This window comes from Schistocerca cancellata, chromosome 11, assembly GCF_023864275.1.
Source record: "Schistocerca cancellata isolate TAMUIC-IGC-003103 chromosome 11, iqSchCanc2.1, whole genome shotgun sequence".
In the NCBI taxonomy this organism is placed as follows: Eukaryota; Metazoa; Arthropoda; class Insecta; order Orthoptera; family Acrididae; genus Schistocerca; species Schistocerca cancellata.
Window position 1 is genome coordinate 114,093,535 of NC_064636.1, and position 19,188 is coordinate 114,112,722.

At 44.1% G+C, this 19,188-nt stretch overlaps 1 protein-coding gene across 1 annotated transcript in view; it reads left to right on the forward strand.

Moving 5' to 3' along the window:
• Positions 1-19,188, forward strand: part of LOC126108294 (adenylate cyclase type 5-like) — a 693,279-nt gene that overhangs the window by 479,551 nt on the left and 194,540 nt on the right. Inside the window, exons 10-11 of the mRNA XM_049913517.1 lie at positions 9,547-9,631; positions 18,989-19,105. Of these exons, the coding sequence (XP_049769474.1) occupies positions 9,547-9,631; positions 18,989-19,105 (202 nt within the window). The remainder of the gene's footprint in view (positions 1-9,546; positions 9,632-18,988; positions 19,106-19,188) is intronic.

The window sequence follows — 19,188 nt, forward strand, 5'->3', positions numbered from 1 at the left end:
ATAGAGTCTAATTAACGTGACCACCTATCAAAAGCCTGAATAGCTACCTGTTGCAGTGAGGACAGCAATGAGAAGTGCAGGAAGATGGTCAGTGACGTTCTGGAAGGTACTGCGAGGGATGTGGAGGCATACCGACTCCACTGCCGTGGCGTGCTGCGCCAGGTTGCTCAGTTGAGCCCTAGACCATTTAGCCCAATAGAGGTGGTCCCACAGATTCTCGATTTGGTTTTAATCCAGAGAGTTTGCTGGCGAGGAGAGTATGGAAACTCATCCTGGTGCTCTCCGATCGTTGCATAAACTCAGCGAGCTGTGCGGCATGTTGCATTGTGATGCTGGTAGATGCCATTGTGCCACAGAAAAACGAATAGCATACACGGGGTTTCCAAGGATGGATGCACGTTTGTGTGATCCATTGTGCCTTCCAGAACCGTAACGCTTCCTCCTCCAGCCTGGAGGCTTCTGTCGATTCTTGCACGTTGTTAGTTTTCAGAAGTTCCAGGCCACACACTCCAATGGCCATTTGTCCGTGATTAAACGTGATGCGTCTGAAAAGGCCACCTGTCAGCCCTCAGTGGAGGTCCAGTTGTCGTACAGACGTGTTAACTCCAGCCTTCGTCGTCAGTGAACAATGGTCAGCATGGGTACATGGACCAGGCGCCAGCGGCAGAGGTCCATACCCAGGAAGGTTCGCTGAGAAGTCGTTGAGCTTACGCTGTTGGTAGCCCCTTGGTTCATCTGGGCGGTCCGTTGCTCAACAGTTGCACATCTGTTCGCCTGTACACATCTCCACATGCTAATTACCTATAGCCCACCGCCCACCACAGTAGCGTCAGCGACAGTATTGCATAGCGCCATTTTGCCAGACACGATCTACAGAGGGTTCTAGAAGAATTATACACACTCTTTCATAGTTAATATGTCCGCCCCCGGCAGCTGAGTGGTCCGCGTGAGAGAATGTCAATCCTAATGGCCCAGGTTCGATTCCCGGTTGGGTCGGAGATTTTCTCCGCTTAGAGACTGGGTGTTGTCCCACTCATCATCATTTTATCCCCTTCGACGCGCAAGTCGCCGAAGTGGCGTGAAATCGAAAGACTTGCATCCGGCGAATGGTCTATCCAACGGGAGGCCCCACTCACACGACATTTGTCTGCCTCTGGTAGCTGAGTGGTCAGCGCAACGGAATGTCATACCTAACGGCCCAGGTTCAATTCCCGGCAGGTAGGAGATTTTCTCCGCTCAGGGACTGGGTGTTGTCCTGTCTTTATCATCATCATTTCATCCCCATCGACACGCAAGCCGCCGAAATGGCGTCGACTCGAAAGACTTGCAGCAGGCGAACAGTCTACCCGACGGCAGGCCCTAGCCACACGGCATTTCCATTTCCATTTTCCATAGTTAATGTCTTTGGAACAAAATTACGTAGGATTGCAATTTTTCGCGGTAGACTAGTCCCTTGTTGCCGCCAGTTCCTAGCAGATGACGGTGCAGCAATGAATGACATGAGATTGTCGTTTGAGCAACGCAAGGCCGTACTGAAGTGGTGCTGGAAGTACGAAAAGGTGACGGAGATACAAGGGCAGTGGCGTAATGTGCATGTAACTCAGCCACCAACGATTACAGCAATTTATTATATTCGGGATGCATCTGAAGAGAACGGCACTGTTCAGGATGTGCCTAAAGAAAGGTATGACCGACCAAACATCAACAAGTCCAGCTTCCAGCGCTGCTGTGTTGCAACATCTCACTAAGTCACCTCAAAAATTGGTGAAGCTGCGTGCACAAAAAATCGGAGTAAGATGAACAGGTGTACAACGAATTCTGAAAAGTGTACATTCCCAGATCATTGCACGCTATGAACGAGCACGACCCGGATCGAAGGACGGAATACTACGAGCGGTTTGATAGCACTCTTCGCGAGGGTGAACGGTTTGGAGGAACGGTTATCTGGTCTGGCGAGGCACAATTCCAACTGAACTGTACTGTAAAACGCCACAACTGTGTGTGTCCTGGGCTCCTGAAAAACCTCACGTTCACGTGGACAAATATGTGAAATCTGTCTGGCGCTAACGTGCGATTTGGTCTGTGATTGGGTGCTTTGAAGGGTACCGTAACTGGTGAGGCGTTTCTTCCTGTGCTGCATAAATCGATTTTATCTGCCAACCGAGAAGTGTTTGGAAGTGATTTTACCTACAGCAAGATGATGGTCCACCTCACTACCTCAGACATTTCAGAGCCTACTTGGGCGAAAATCTGCCTGGAAGATGGAGAGGTCGAAGAGGAGCCGTTGACTACCCACAACATTCTCCAGACCTTGAACCTCTTGACTTCTACCAAAGCGGGACCTTGAAAAATGAAGTTCATTAACAGAAACCAGCTACGCTGAACAAGCTACGAGAAACCATCGAGTCGCCCTGTGCCGCTATCATACCGGCAACACTGACAGCCGTATTTCGTTCAACAGTTCACTGGCATCGACGTTGTATGGCTGCCAATGGGAGTCACTTTGAACACATAGAATAACCTTAGCCTCGTGCAAGAATTGTAACAGTGTGCCATTTTGTTCCGTTAATATTGACCATCAGAGAGTGTCTAGAGTCTTCTGGATCCCTCTGCATTCTAAACACGGCTGTTCTCGACCTGTTAACAAATCTACACATCAAATGCATTCACAGTTGGAAAGAGCGACAACCATTAGCAGTATAATGCCATAAATACAATGAAAATTTGTTCCGCTCCAGGACTCGAACCCAGATCTCCCGTTTATTACGAGCGGTCATCGTTCCATTATGCAGCTGATGGTTGTCCGCATCCGCACATGAGAATGCATTTCATGTATTTCATAATTTCTGGAGTCGCCACAGTGCCTCCTCCTTCCGAAGTCAGATAAATCGCTCCTTTTTGACCCCCCCCCCCCCAAAGAATGCTGTACTCAACCTCCACTGCCAGTGCTGCCACCTGCCGCATGTCAGTGGCTATTGAACGTTGCCATCGCACATAGGCGGTGGTCATATTAATGTAACTGGACCGTGTATTTTCATATTTAATTACTAACTGCAAGAAAATGATAGTATTCACAATAAATCAAACAGGGTGCAAACATAGGAAAAATTGAGTAAAATATAAATCATTTTCTTTATTACTAGAGGCTGAACGGTATTATTCATATACACTACTGGCCATTAAAATTGCTACACGTAGAAGAAATGCAGATGATAAACGGGTATTCATTGGACAAATAGAGGGTGTTAGAAAAAGATATGGCCAAACTTTCAGGAAACATTCCTCACACACAAATAAAGAAAAGATGTTGTGTGGACATGTGTCCGGAAACGCTTAATTTCCATGTTAGAGCTCATTTTAGTTTCGTCAGTGTGTACTGTACTTCCTAGATTCACCGCCAGTTGGCCCAATTGAAGGAAGGTAACGTTGACTTCGGTGCTTGTATTGACATGCGACTCGTTGCTCTACAGTACTAGCATCAAGCACATCAATACGTAGCATCAACAGGTTAGTGTTCATCACGAACGTTGTTTTGCAGTCAGTGCAATGTTTACAAATACGGAGTTGGCAGAAGCCCATTTGATGTACGGATTAGCACGGGGCAATACCCGTGGCGCGTTACGTTTGTATCGAGACAGATTTCCAGAACGAAGGTGTCCCGACAGGAAGACGTTCGAAGCAATTGATCGGCGTCTTAGGGAGCACGGAATATTCCAGCCTACGACTCGAGACTGGGGAAGACCTAGAACCACGAGGGCGCCTGCAATGGAAGACGCAATTCTTCGTGCAGTTGACGATAACCCTAATGTCAGCGTCAGAGAAGTTGCTGCTATACAAGGTAATGTTGACCAAGTCACTGTATGGAGAGTGCTACGGGAGAACCAGTTGTTTCCGTACCATGTACAGCGTGTGCAGGCACTATCAGCAGCTGATTGGCCTCCACGAGTACACTTCTGCGAATGGTTCATCCAACAATGTGTCAATCCTCATTTCAGTGCTGGTACGATCTGTTGCTGTGTGTTTCCATTCCATGATTAATATGATTTGAAGAGAAGTAATAAAATGAGCTCTAACATGGAAAGTAAGCGTTTCCGGAGACATGTTCACATAACATATTTTCTTTCTTTCTATGTGAGGAATGTTTCCTGAAAGTTTGGCCGTACCTTTTTGTAACACCCTGTATATTACACCAGAAGTGACATGTGCTTACAATTTCATGCAATTTGGGAGCATGGATCCTGAGAAACCAATACCCAGACCAACCACCTCTGGCCGTAATAACGGCCTTGATACGCCTGGGCATTGAGTCAAACACAGCTTGTATGGCGTGTACAGGTACAGCTGCCTATGCACCTTCAACACGTTACCACAGTTCATCAAGAGTAGTGATTGGCGTATTGTGACGAGCCAGTTGCTCGGCCACCATTCGCCGGACGCCTTCAACTGGTGAGAGATCTGGAGAATGTGCTGGCCAGGGCAGCGGTCGAACATTTTCTGTATCGAGAAAGGCCCGTACAGGACCTGCAACATGCGTTCATGCATTATCCTGCTGAAATGTAGGGTTTCGCAGAGATCGAATGAAGGGTAGAGCCACGGGTCGTAACACATCGGCAATGCAACGTAAACTGTTCAAAGTGCCGTTAATGCAAACAAGAGGTGACCGAGACGTGTAACCAATGGCACCCTATACTATCACGCCAGGTGATACACCAGTATGGCGATGACGAATACACGCTTCCAATGTGCGTTCACAGCGATGTCGCCAAACACGGATGCGACCATCAAGATGCTTTAAACAGAACCTGGATTCATCCGAAAAAATAACGTTTTGCCATTTGTGCACTCAGTTTCGTCGTTGAGTACACCATCGTAGGCGCTCCTGTCTGTGATGCAGCGTCAAGGGTAACCGCAGCCACAGTCTCCGAGCTTAGTCCATGCTGCTGCAATCGTCGTCGAACTGTTCGTGCAGGTGGTTGTTGTCTTGCAAATGTCCTCATCTGTTGGCTCAGGGATCGAGACGTGGCTGCACGATCCCCATACAGCCATCCGGTTGGGCTCTGAGCACTATGGGACTCAACTGCTGTGGTCATAAGTCCCCTAGAACTTAGAACTACTTAAACCTAACTAACCTAAGGACATCACACACATCCATGCCCGAGGCAGGATTCGAACCTGCGACCGTAGCGGTCGTGCGGTTCCAGACTGTAGCGCCTTTAACCGCTCGGCCACTCCGGCCGGCACAGCCATCCGGATAAGATGCCTGTCATCTCGACTGCTGGTGATACGAGGCCGTTGGGATCCAGCACGGCGTTCCGTATTACCCTCCTGAACCCACCGATTCCATATTGTGCTAACAGTCATTGGATCTCGACCGACGCGAGCAGCAATGTCGCGATACGATAATTCGCAATCGTGATAGGCTACAATCCGACCTTTATCAAAGTCGGATCCGTGATGGTACCTATTTCTCCTCCTTACACGAAGCATGACAACAACGTTTCACCAGGCAACGCCGGTCAACTGCTGTTTGTGTATGAGAAATCGGTTGGAAACTTTCCTATTGTCGCACGTTGTAGGTGTCGCCACCGGCGCCAACGTTGTGTGAGTGCTCTGAAAAGCTAATCATTTGCATATCACAGCATCGTCTTCCTGTCGGTTAAATTTCGCGTTTGTATCACATCTTCGTGGTGTAGCAATTTTAATGGCCAATAGTGCACGTAATTTTCTAGTGTAACAATAAACCATTTCGCATTTTTGTATCATATGCAGAGTTTTTCAGTAATGGTAAATACCAAGCTTGATTGAGAAGTAATCCTCTTAACTCTTCAACAGTTCGAAGCATTGGTATGCAGCGGGTACTGGCCTCTTCCGTAGCTTCTTCTCTACAGCAACAATTGGCGGAAAGCCTTAGGATTGAACGGCTGTGTTGTTACAGTGTAAAGTATTCAACCCTGCACAGACATTCGGTCAATGCGATTTAAGCAACGTCCAATCATTGAATTCTTGACAGCAGAAGCTGTCACCCCAAAGAAAATTCATCAGAGAATGAAAGCAGATTTTCGTGAATGTGTCGGGCGAGTAAGTTTAAATATGTTGAGGTGGGAACAAAAATGGTTCAAATGGCTCAGAGCACTATGGGACTTAACTTCTGAGGTCATCAGTCCCCTAGAACTTAACACTACGTAAATCTAACTAACCTAAGGACATCACACACATCCATGCCCGAGGCTATATTCGAACCTGCGACCGTAGCAGGGCGGGAACATTTGACCTGAATGACAAACAAAGAGTTGGACGTCCTGTGACAGCAACCACCGAGTTTCACAAGCAAAATGTTGACAGATTTATTCAGGACCATCGCCGTATCACTCAGAGAGAAACTGCAAGCACAATCGGCATTTCACAAGAACGTGTGGCTCACATTATTGCTTTGATTGCCTATCGGAAGATCTGTGCGCGATGGGTACCCCGGATGCTGACCCCTGAAATGAAAGCGCAGAGACTCGAAACTTGCCAGGAACTCCTCTCGCGAGGAGACTGAAAATGACGCCTTTCTCCATTCAATTGTGACAGGAGACGAAACGTGGGTACATCATTAGGACCCGCAGACGAAACGTTAGTCTAAGGAATATCGACACAAAGACTCGCCCCAAAAAAAGAAATTCAAGACGTAGCCCTCAGCTGAAAAAATCATGGTCACATGTTCTTGCGAAATGCTGATTGTGCTTGCAATTCCTCTCTGAGTGATACAACTATCGTCCTGAACCCGTCTGTCAACATTTTGCTTGTGAAATTTTGTGGTTGCTGTCACAAGATGTCCAACCCTTTGATAGTCATGCAGGTCAGATGTTTCCACCTCAACATCTTGAAACGTACTTGCCTAACGGCGCACAGTAGTGACATCAACAAAATCACCATAAACTGCTTTCATTCTCTGGTGAATCTCCTTTGGGCTGACACCATCTGCTGACAAGAATTCAATGACTGCACGTTGCTTAAATTGCATTGTCCGACGGTCTGTGCTGGATTCCATACTTTACACTGTAAACACAACCGTACAGTGCTAAGGCTTCCCGCCAACTGGAGCTCTAGAGAAGAGGCTACAGAACAAGCCAGTACCTGCAGCATACGAGTGCTGCCAACTTTTGAACAGCTACGAAGGTGGAGGCATTACTTTTCAGTCAACCCTCGTATTTTAGGAGATGGTAGTATAGACGAAATGCAGTAAAAATGCCGTATAATATGTGTCCAATTTTTATAGAGTTCAGAGATACAGCTGAGTTCAATGTTTTTTCGTTTCGTGTGTTGATACGCCGGTTGCTATCGGTTGCTATAGGTCCTATGGGCGTATTTATCGAACGTCAGCAGTAGAGTGTTGATGTTCAGGCTATGAAGTTGTGCTTTACTTTACATTAAAGTTTCCACTGTGATTTTTTGGCCAAGCCTCCTGTACTGTGGCGTGTAAACATGCCGCACGTTAAGTATGGTTCATATGGCTCTAAGCGCTATGTGACTTAATATCTGAGGTCATCAGTCCCCTAGAACTTAGAACTACTTAAACCTAACTAACCTAAGGACATCACACACACCCATGACCGAGGCAGGACTCGAACCTGCGACCGTAGCGGTCGCGCGGTTCCAGGCTGTAGCGCCTAGAACCGCTCGGCCACCCTGGCCGGCCGCTAAGTATGCGGATATGGTATTTGTGTATGGGTTTTGTAACGGAAACGCTGCTGCCGCTTGTAGAGCACACGGCATACGATTTCCTAATTGCAGACTACCAGATTCAAGAGTGTTTACTCTTGTGTTCAATACACTGCGTGACACTGGTGCAGTGCCCAGCAGTCATACTCCATATGAGCGTGTAAATGAACAGAATCTGATCAAGTGGAAAATATTTCTTAATCGGTAGAAGGTGGTCTTTCAACAAGCACACATAGAACTTCTGCACGTATCGGTGTTCCACATACAGGAGTGTGACGGATATTATGTATACACTGGTTACAACCGTATCATTTATAGTTCATTCAACATCTTCGAGCAGAAGATAATGTAGACTATTGGAATTTCGTCTTCGGATACTTGAAAATCACCAGGTAATCCCATTTATACTCTTCACTGTTGAAGTCATTTTACCCGCCAGGTTAGCTGAGAGCGCTAATGCGCTGTTTCCTGGACTCGGGTAGGCGCGCCGGCCCCGGATCGAATCCGCCCGGCGGCTTAACGACGGAGACCGGTGTGCCGGCCAGCCTGGATGTGATTTTTAGGCGGTTTTCCACATCCCACTATGTGAATAGCGGGCTGGTCCCTACGTCCCGCCTCAGTTACACGGTTTGCGGACATCTGAACACATTCGCACTATTCCATGGATTACACTAGACACAGGCAGTTGGGGTACACTAATTCCATCCCGGGGGGTACGGGGTGGCGGCAGGAAGGGCATCCGGCCACCCCTTCAATTAACCTAGCCAAATCCGATTAACCATGCTGACCCTGCGTCGTTGCGGGAAAACGGCACAAGCAAAAGAAAGAATGAAAGAAAGACGGTTGAAGTCATTTTCACTCGTGACAGCATCAATAACACTCGTAATTCACATCAGTGGTCTGAAGAAACCCACATGCCATTGTGGAGACACATTTTCAAGAACGCTTCTCTGTAAATCTATGGTGTGGCGTGACAGACAAACAGGACCCCGCTATCTACACTTTCTGGAAGATGAGGTTCCATCATTATTGGATCAGATTCCTTTGGCTAGAAGAATGGGTGTGTTCATCCAGCATGACAGGGCCAATGCACATTGTAGTCGTCGGGTGACACATTACCTAAACCTAATATTCCCCGGAAGATGTTCAGTAGATATGGGCATGTTTCTTGACCACCAAGGTCCACTGACCTCACCCCTTTGGATTTTTGCTTGTGAGGATGGTTGAAAGGTGAAGTCTACAAAGAAAAAGCAAGCACAAGTGCCGATTTGATCGTTCGGATTATGAGTAGTGCAGCCCTGATAAAAGAACGCAAAGATGACCTCAGAAGAGCTACGCATGGTGTTATCAAGAGAAGTCAAACGTGCACTGAAGTTGGCAGTATAGTCTTTGAAAATCAACTGTGAACATCCGTATTTGCCTTTGCATTAAGTTTGCTTGGATTACATACTAACAATCCAATACAAAATTGGTCACATGTTATATGAAATTTTTTTATTGCAGTTCGTCTTCACTACCACCTCCTAAAATATTAACAATTGCTCCTCAAACATCCTATATAATTTTGTTGTGGATATCCACATACTCATGGGATTACTAATTAAAAATAAAATAACTTTTTTTATAAAGCAATTTATTAATTAACTCTTGAATTTGATGATAAATATAGAATTCAAATAAGAGTAAAGGAAGCTGCTATCACTGTAAATTGAAGCATCTGTTTTATGTTTACTAGGCAAAAAAGTTACGGACTAAGTTACTTCTTTTTACATAACTAGCAGTCTTTTACTGTTGCAGATCAGAGTGACTTGGCTAACATGATCTCTCGTTCCCTTGTTGCAGCTCAATGCCGATGTACGTCTGCATGGCCATTGGGGTCATCGTCCTGGTGGCTGTCAACTACATAATCATAGTCGACGGTTCTAAGGTCAGTAGCTGCACAGTTCATTATTACACCAGCTGACGAAAAGGTGTCAGACTCCGTGTTCTGCTGCACACACTCCTCTGCATTAATCCTGCATCGACATTTGTACGACGCGAGCCAAATTATGGTGTGTGACGGAGGGTACTTTTCGTAGCACTATTATTTTCTCCCCTCCGATGGAATGGGGTATGTGCAACAGAATTTCCGCGCTAAGAGCTACTACCATAGAATTATTAGACAGAAAAATACTGGAGTAGATCTACGGGATTTGCTGTCAGAACTTGTGTAGAAGTAATAATTGTGTAAGACGCAACATCATAACACTCATTTTATTTCTATGCCAGTTTTCACAAAATACGAAAACCTCGACAGTTGTTGAACCGAAACTATTTTATGGTTTACAACCGGTTTCATAATAGTGTATTTCCGTACTCAGTCATACTATGGGAATGAGGTCCTAACTGAGCATTAAATTTCAAAGGCACATTAAATATATCTGTAGTCTATCTAATTGCTTACTTTTAGACAACCATTTCACAAAACGATTCACCTTTTTTTCAAAGTTTTTTTGTTATTTTCAAGTCTTGTTCAGCCAGCACAAATTGTTTCCCTGGCGTCCTTTGTCCGTGAAATGTCTTGGATTTAGTACTTCATACGAAAAAAAAAAGTACCGTATATCTGTTATATACGGCAGCAGTGTTACGTTTTATGCGCAAAATAGCTTGGCCTCGAAGAGATATAATTTACATACCTAGCACCAGCTCTTTTAGTTTCATCTCAAACACTAGTTATGAGTCTCTGGGAACTTTCAAGTAATTAAATGTATTTTTTGCTGACGTCATGCTGGTCAATCAGATGCGCCATTTGTCATTTGGCTGTGAAAATCGAACAGAGACCGCATTGTGTAATTCGTAGGGAGGTTTGTTTTCGCTCTGCCAAAAACATTTAAAAAACGAAAAATTACGTTTAGATTCTTATTAATTATGACATGATTTCGCACTGATTCCTATCGTGTTTCCAATAAGGCGACCAGAGAAAAATGCAAAGAAAAACGATATATCAGCGACTTATGGCAGAACTACGTACGAGCTCACTAGTTTCTACGACTACATCTACATACATACTCCACGAGTCACAGTAAGTGCGTGGCAGAAGGCGCTCTGCACGACTGTAAGTCATTTGCTTTGCAGTTCCACTCTCAAGCAAAGCGAGGGAAAAACGATTATCTATATGACTCCGTGTGCGCCCTAATTTCTCATCATGGTCCTCACGCGTAATTTTTGTTGATGCCAGTAGAATCGTTCTGCAGTCACCTTCAAATACCTGTTCTCTAAATTTTCTCAATTTTGCTGCGTGAAAAGAACGTTGCCTTCCCTCCAGGGATTCCCGTTTGTGTTCACAAAGCGTCTCTGTAACACTTGAGTGTTTTTCGAACCTACCGATACCAAATCTAGCAGCTCGCGTCTGATTTGCTTCGACATCTTCGTTTAATCTGACCTGGTACATATCCCAAACACTCCAGCAGTACTCACGAATAGGTCACACTAGCGTTCTATATGAGGTCTCCTTTACAGGAGAGCCACACTTTCACAAAACTCTCCCAATAAACCGAAGTCGGCCATTTACCTTCTCTACCACAATCCTCACAGTCTGCAACGCCACGTCCAGATACTTAAATGGCGTCATTGTGTGAAGCAGGTCACTGTTAATGCTGTACCTGAACCTTATTTTTGTTGTTGTTGTTGTTGTTGTTGTGGTCTTCAATCCGAAGACTGGTTTGATCATCTCTTCGTGCTACTCTATACTGTGCAATCCTCTTCATCTCCGAGTAGCTACTGCAACCTAAATCCTTCTGAATCTGCTTTCTGTGTTCATCTCTTGGTCTCCCTCTACGGTTTCTACTCCCACACTTCCTCCAGCACTAAACTGTCGTCCGCTTCATGTCTCAGAAAGTGTCCTATTAACCTATCCTGTCTTATAGCCAGATTTGTTTTCTCCCCAATTCTGTTCAGTACCTCCACATTACTTGCACGATCTGCCCATCTAATCTTCAGCATTCTTCTACAGCACCACATTTTAAAAGCTTCTATTCTCTTCCTGTCTAAACTGCTTATCGTCCATGTTTCACTTCCATACATGGCAACACTCCACGGAATTACCTTCAGAAAATTCGTAATACTTAAATCTATATCCTATGTTAACAAATTTCTCTTCTTCAGAAACGCATTTCATGCCATTGCCAATATCCATTTCATATCCTCTCTATTCAGCGTTCATCTGTTATTTTGCTGACCAAAACTCATCTACTACTTTAGGTGCCTCGTTTCCTAATCAAATTCTCTCAGTATCACCTTATTTACTTCGACAACATTCTTTTACCTTGTCTTGATGTTCATCTTATATCCTCATTCCGCTCAACTACTCTTCCAAGTCCTTTGCTGTCTGACAGAATTATAATGTCATCACCACATCTCAAAGCTTTTGTTCCTCCTCCCCGAACTTTAATTCCAGCTCCGATTTTTTTTGGTTCCCCTTACAGCTAGCTCAATGTACAGATTGAATAACATGGGAGATAACCAAAAAACCTGTTTCACTCTCTTCTAAACCACTGCTTCCCTCTTATGCCCGTCTACTTGTGTACAAGTTGTAAATAGTTTTGCTACCAGTATTTTACCCGTGTTACCTCCAGAATTTCAAATAAAGTATGCCAGTCAACATTTCCAAAGCTTTTTATAAGTCTACAAACGCTATAGACGTAGGTATGCCTTTCTTTATCGAATCTTCTAAGAGAAGTTGTAGGGTTAGTATTGCCTCGCGTCTTCTTGCATTTCTCCAAAATCGAAATTGATCTTTCCAGAGGTCGGCTTCTACCAGTTTTTCCATTCTTCTGTAAAGGATTCGTGTTATTATTTTGCAACCGTGACTTATTAAACTGAGAGTTCGATAATATTCACACTTGTCAGCACCTGCTTTCTTTGGAATTGGAATTTTTACAATCTTCTTGAAGTCTGAGGGTATTTCACCTGTTTCATACATCTCGCCCGCCAGGTCGAAGAGTTTTGTCATCGCTGGCTCTCCTAAGGCTATCGGTAGTTCTGACAGAATCTCGTCTGCTCTTGAGGCCTTCTTTTGACTTAGGTCTTTCAGTCAGCGCTCTGTCAAATTTTTCTCGCGGTATTATATCTCCAATCTGCTCTTCATTTACATCCTCTTCCATTACTATAATACTGCCTTCAAGCTTACCTCCCTTGTATACATCCTTTACTTATTCCTTACATCTTTGAACTTTCCCTTCTTTGCTAGCACTGGTTTTCCACCTGAGCTCTTGATATTCATACAGCCGCTTCTCTGTTCTCCAAAAGCCCCTTTAATTTTTCTGTAGCCGGTGTTCATCTTTCGCCTAGTTAAAGATGCTTCTAAACCATTGCATTTTTCTCTAGCCACTCCTGCTTAGCAATTTTCGACTGCCTATGAATCTCATTTTTAGACGTTTGTATTCCCTTTATCCTGCTTCATTTGTTGCATTTTTGTATTTTCTCCTTTCAACAGTTAGACTCAATATGTCCCGTGTTATCAAGTATTTCTACTTCCTTGTTTTTGACCTATTTGATCCTTTGCTGTCATCATATTTCATGTCTCAAAGGTACCCCTTCGTTTTCTGCTACATTTCTTTACAACTGTTCTGAGGCAATCGTTGGGGCCAGTACTCCCCCCCCCCTCCCTCCCCTGAAACTTTAAACAACCTTTCGTTCAACGTATGAAATCTCAGCTCTTTAATTGCCTACCTTTTTGCAATTGCTTGTTTTAATATACAATTCATAACCAATAATTTATCTTCAGAGTTCGCATCTGCCCTTGGAAATGTTTTACAATTTATATTCTGGTTCCGAAATCTCTGTCTTATCATTATATAGCCGGCCGGTGTGGCCGAGCGGTTCTAGGCGCTTCAGTGTGGACCCGCGCGACCGCTACGCTCGCAGGTTCGAATCCTGCCTCGGGCATGGATGTGTGTGATGTCCTTAGGTCAGTTAGGTTTAAGTAGTTCTAAGTTCTAGGGACACGAAAGGGAAGCAGTGGTTGCGAAGGGAGTGAGACAGGGTTGTAGCCTCTCCCCGGTGTTATTCAATCTGTATATTGAGCAATCAGTGAAGGAAACAAAAGAAATACTCGGAGTAGGTATTAAAATCCATGGAGAAGAAATAAAAACTTTGAGGTTTTCCCATGACATTGCAATTCTGTCAGAGACAGCAAAGGACTTGGAAGAGGAGTTGAACGGAATGGATAGTGTCTTGAAAGGAGCATATAAGATGAACATCAACAAAAGCAAAATGAGGATAATGGAATGTAGTTGAATTAAGTCGGGTGATGCTGAGGGAATTAGAATAGGAAATGAGACACTTAAAGAAGTAAAGGAGTTTTGCTATTTGACGAGCAACATAACTGATGATGGTCGAAGTAGAGAGGATATAAAATGTAGACTGGCAATGGCAAGGAAAGCGTTTCTGAAGAAGACAAATTTGTTAACTTCGAGTATAGATTTAAGTGTCAGGAAGTCGTTTCTGAAAGTATTTGTATAGAGTGTAGCCATGTATGGAAGTGAAACATGGACGATAAATAGTTTAGACAAGAAGAGAACTGAAACTTTCGAAATGTGGTGCTACAGAAGAATGCTGAAGATAATATGGGTAGATCACATAACTAATGAGGAGGTATTGAATAGAATTGGAGAGGAGAGAAATTTGTGGCACAACTTGACTAGAAGAAGGGATCCGTTGGTAGGGCATATCCTGAGGCATCAAGGGATCAACAATTTAGTATTGGAGTGCAGCGTGGAGGGTAAAAATCTTAGAGGGAGACCAAGAGATGAAAATACTAAACCTATTCAGAAGAATGTAGGTTGCAGTAGGTACTGGGAGATGAAGAAGCTTGCACAGGATAGAGTAGCATGGACAGCTGCATCAAACCAGTCTCAGGACTGAAGACCACAACAACAACATCAAGTTCTAGGGGACTGATGACCTCAGATGACAAGTCCCATAGTGCTCAGAGCCATTGAACCATTTTTATCACTATATAATCGATCTGAAACCTTTCACTATCTCCAGGTACGTTCCACGTTTACAGCCTCCTTTTGTTAATAGAACGTCGCCTACCCTGCCACTTAAGTTCCCGAAGCATCTCTGGAGCACTTAGGTGTTGTTCGAACATACTGGTAACAAATCTAGCAGCCCACCTCAGAATTTCGTCGATGTATTCCTCTCATCTCACCTGGTGCAGACCCTAAAGACTCGAACAGTACTCAGGAACAGGTCGCACCAGCATCCCACATGCGGCCTCCTTAACAGATGAACCACAGTTTCACAAAATTCTCCCAGTAAACCAAAGTGGACCATTCACCTTCGCTATCGCAGTCCTCACATACTGCTTTCATTTCACGTCACTTTGCAACCTTAAGTCCAGACATTTAAATGATGTGACTGTGTCAAGTAGGAATGTACTAATGCTCTATCAGAACATTACAGATCCGTTTTTCCTACTTATCTGCATTAACTTCCTTTTTTCTACATTCAGAGCTAGCTGGCATTCTTCACACGAACAATACTCTGATTAAAATTGCTTGATAGTTGACACTTCAAGCGTTGGAGCCAGTGTCCTCCAATCAGAGTGCTGAACTTCACGCCCGAACCGTTCACTGTTGCCAAGCTGTCTCAACACTTCGTCTATTCACTTCCAGTTCCTTCTTACTTGACGTGTTTGGATCCCATATCATCGGTCTGGCACTTTTATTTCGTATTTAATCACAAATGATGACAACACCAAAAACAACACACACACACACACACGCACACACACACACACACACATACACACACACACACACACACACACACAACTGTGCTAATCAAATACAGACACTAACTAAACCCTGCTCGATATTTCTGCGATTCAGCACTAGCGTACAGTTAGCATCATTACCAAGATCGGCTTACATTGGATACGCTTCACACGAAATTGCGTGAAGTCGAATTTTTGAAGGCTGCAATTCAAGGCTGCGACTGAATGAGCACAGCCATAAATATAAGAACTTACTTCAGTGTTGCAGGCTAGAGCAATGGATTGCGTATTAACCTGCTGTTTGAAAGCTGTAGCTTCGATCTCCTTAAATGCAACAAAATATTTTACTTCCAAGTCTAATCAAAATCTTAGATTATTATTTGTATTCAATTAATTACTTTAAATGTATTTTTATTGCTAATTCTTCGTCACATCAATTTAATCATGGTACTGACTTTTTTATTTGCTCTTATTTTCTTCTTAGCATTCTTTTTTCGTGTGGAATCTGCCTGTATCGCCCATAATCTGTAACCAAATACGAATGAGGACAGCTGAGCAGTTGGTAACTTAGCAGTTCGTGTAGCGAGTTTGATGATACCTTCAGGTAACCCAAGATATCGAGAAATTACAGTTTGCTTTCAGCGCTGAAACTGAATTTCTTCTGTTCTGGGTTTGCAGCCTTAATCGCCGTAAATAAAGCGATAGTGATTTTAGCACTGCTGCAGATTCTTGAGTGCCGTTTTCTCGGATAGGTTAGTACATGAGTTTAGGTTCAGGGCGACGAAACGCGTCGTCTACCGTTAACGGCATTCGTGAAGTAAGCCGCCATGTCTGTATCTCCCCTATAACAGAGAGGCGGCCGGCAGCCGACGTGGCAATACTGTAGCGGCGAGTGACAGACCTCAACTGTCAAGTAATTTTAATCGGACTATTCTCCTCAGTCCTGAGCTTAGATTTTGTGAATGAAAAGTTTGTATTGTTGTTCTTGGGCAAAATAAGACTGAAATACCAACTTAAAAAATTGGTGTGATTCATAAAAATTTTAGAACATGTTCAAAGTGAACAGTATTTATGTAAGAAAATAATTGAAATATTTGCAATGTCTGGAAAATTCAATGTTAAACACCTAAAAGTTATGAAAACAATGTCACTGAACTATGAAAATATAAGTAGTTGCCAGATGTAGTCAATGTGCAGCACCAAAAACAATAAATCGCTGTATTGTTGTGATGAAATAAATGTCCACTTACACGATACTGTCGGCTCTATTAGCATATTACAGCAGGACCTAAACACATTCTAGTACAAAATAATTAAAAACAAACAGAAATTAAGTTCATTTTTCTAAGATACACTGACACTGTGATGAACACCTTTTTTAAGCATCTGGTCTAATCCACTCGGAACATGCTGAGATGGAAAACAAATGATGTAGTGAAAGCACACGTTGTCAAGTACAGGGTGATCAGAAAGCCAGTATAAACTTGAAAACTTAATAAACCACAGAATAATGTAGATAGAGAGGTAAAAATTGACACACATGCTTGGAATGACATGAGGTTATACTAGAACAAAAAAAAAGTATTGCTAGACGCGTGAAAGATCTCTTGCGCGCGTCGTTTGGTGATGATCGTGTGCTGAGCCGCCACTTTCGTCATGCTTGGACTCCCAGGTCCCCAGACCTCAGTCTGTGCGATTATTGGCTTTGGGGTTACCTGAAGTCGCAAGTGTATCGTGATCGACCGACATCTCTAGGGATGCTGAAAGACGACATCCGACGCCAATGCCTCACCATAACTCTGGACATGCTTTACAGTGCTGTTCACAACATTATTCCTTGACTACAGCTATTGTTGAGGAATGATGGTGGAAATATTGAACATTTCCTGTAAAGAACGTCATCTTTGCTTTCTCTTACTTTGTTATGCTAATTATTGCTATTCTGATCAGATGAAGCGCCATCTGTCAGACATTTTTTGAACGTTCGTATTTTTTTGGTTCTAATAAAACCCTATGTCATTGCAAGCATGTGTGTCAATTTGTACCTCTCTATCTACATTATTCCGTGATTTATTCAGTTTCCAAATTTATGCTGACTTTTTGATCACCCTGTACACTGAAGTGCCAAAGAAACAGGTACACCTGCCTAATGTCATGTGGGGCCTCCACGAACAGTCTGAAGTGCCGCAACAGGACGTGGCAGGTACTCGATTAATGTCTGAAGTAGTGCCTGACGGCACTCACACCATGAATCCTGCAGGGCTGTCCATAAATCCGTAAGAGTACGACAGGGTGGAGATCTCTTCTGAACAGCATGTTACAAGGCACTCCATGTATGCTCAATAATGTTCATGTCTGGGGAGCCTGGTGGCCAGTGGAAGTGTTTAAAGTCAGAAGAGTGTTCCTGGAGCCACTCTGTAGAAATTCTGGATGTGTGAGTTGTCACAATGTCTTGCTCGAATTGCCCAAGTCCGTCGGAATAAACAATGGACATGAGTGTATGCAGGTGATCAGACAGAATGCTTACATGCATGTCACCTGTCTACACGTATCAGGGGTCCCATATCACTCCAACTGCATATGCCCCACAACATTACAGAGCATCCACCAAGTCGCCTGCTGACATGCATTCATGAGGTTGTCTCCATACCCATGCATGTCTGTCTGCTCAATACCATTTGAAATGAGACTCGTCCGACCAGGCAACATGTTTCCAGTCATCAACAGTCCAATGTCAGTGTTGACAGCCCCAGACAAGGTGTAAAGCTTTGTGTCATGCAGTCATGAAGGGTGCACTGTGGGCCTTCAGCTCAAAGGCCATATGGATGCTGTTTCATTGAATGGTTTGGACGCTGACACTTGTTGATGGCCCAGCATTGAACTCTGCAGCAATTTGCGAAAGGGTTGCACTTCTGTCACACTGAACAATTCTCTTCAGTCGACATTGGTCCTGTTCTTGCAGAATCTTTTTCCAGCGCACTGATGTCTGAGATTTGATGTTTTACCAGATTCTTGATGTTCACAGTACACTTGTTAAATGGCTGTACAGGAAAATCCCCAGTTCATCGCTACCAAAGAGATGGTGTGTCCCATCACTCGTGCACCGACTATAACACCACGTTCAAACTCACTTAAATCTTGATAAGCTGCCATTGTAGCAGCAGTAAGCGATCTACAACTGCGCCAGACACTTGTCTTACATAGGCATTGCCGACCACGTCGCCGTATTCTGCCTGTTTACATATCTCTGTATTTGCATACTCATGCCTATACCAATTTCTTTGGTGCTTAAGTGTGTATCTTACAATTAGGCACTGCAAGTCTGGTTTATTTCCTGACATAAGAAAAAATAAAATTTCGATGCAGCATATATGCTACATAGAGACTGAGGCTACAAAAGTTTTGTCGTAATTCACCTTGTATCCTTCTACAATCTCCTTCGACTCCTTCCTGTGCATAACAGCAGCATCAACAAACAACTGCAGATGGCTGCAGACCCGCTTATTTTACTGTGTGTTGTTGCAGTCCGCACCGGGCCCCATCCGGAGGCTGTCGGAGAAGGTGTTCCAGGACCGTGCGGCAGCGCAGCTGCTGGCAGCCATCTCGCTGGCCGCTACCACGCTGGTGGCGCTCTCCCCCCTGGTAAGTCGTCCCCGCCACATCATCGGGCGCATCACCTAGCACCTGCGAGCTATTCAGGGCATTGCACTGCTACTACCGGATAC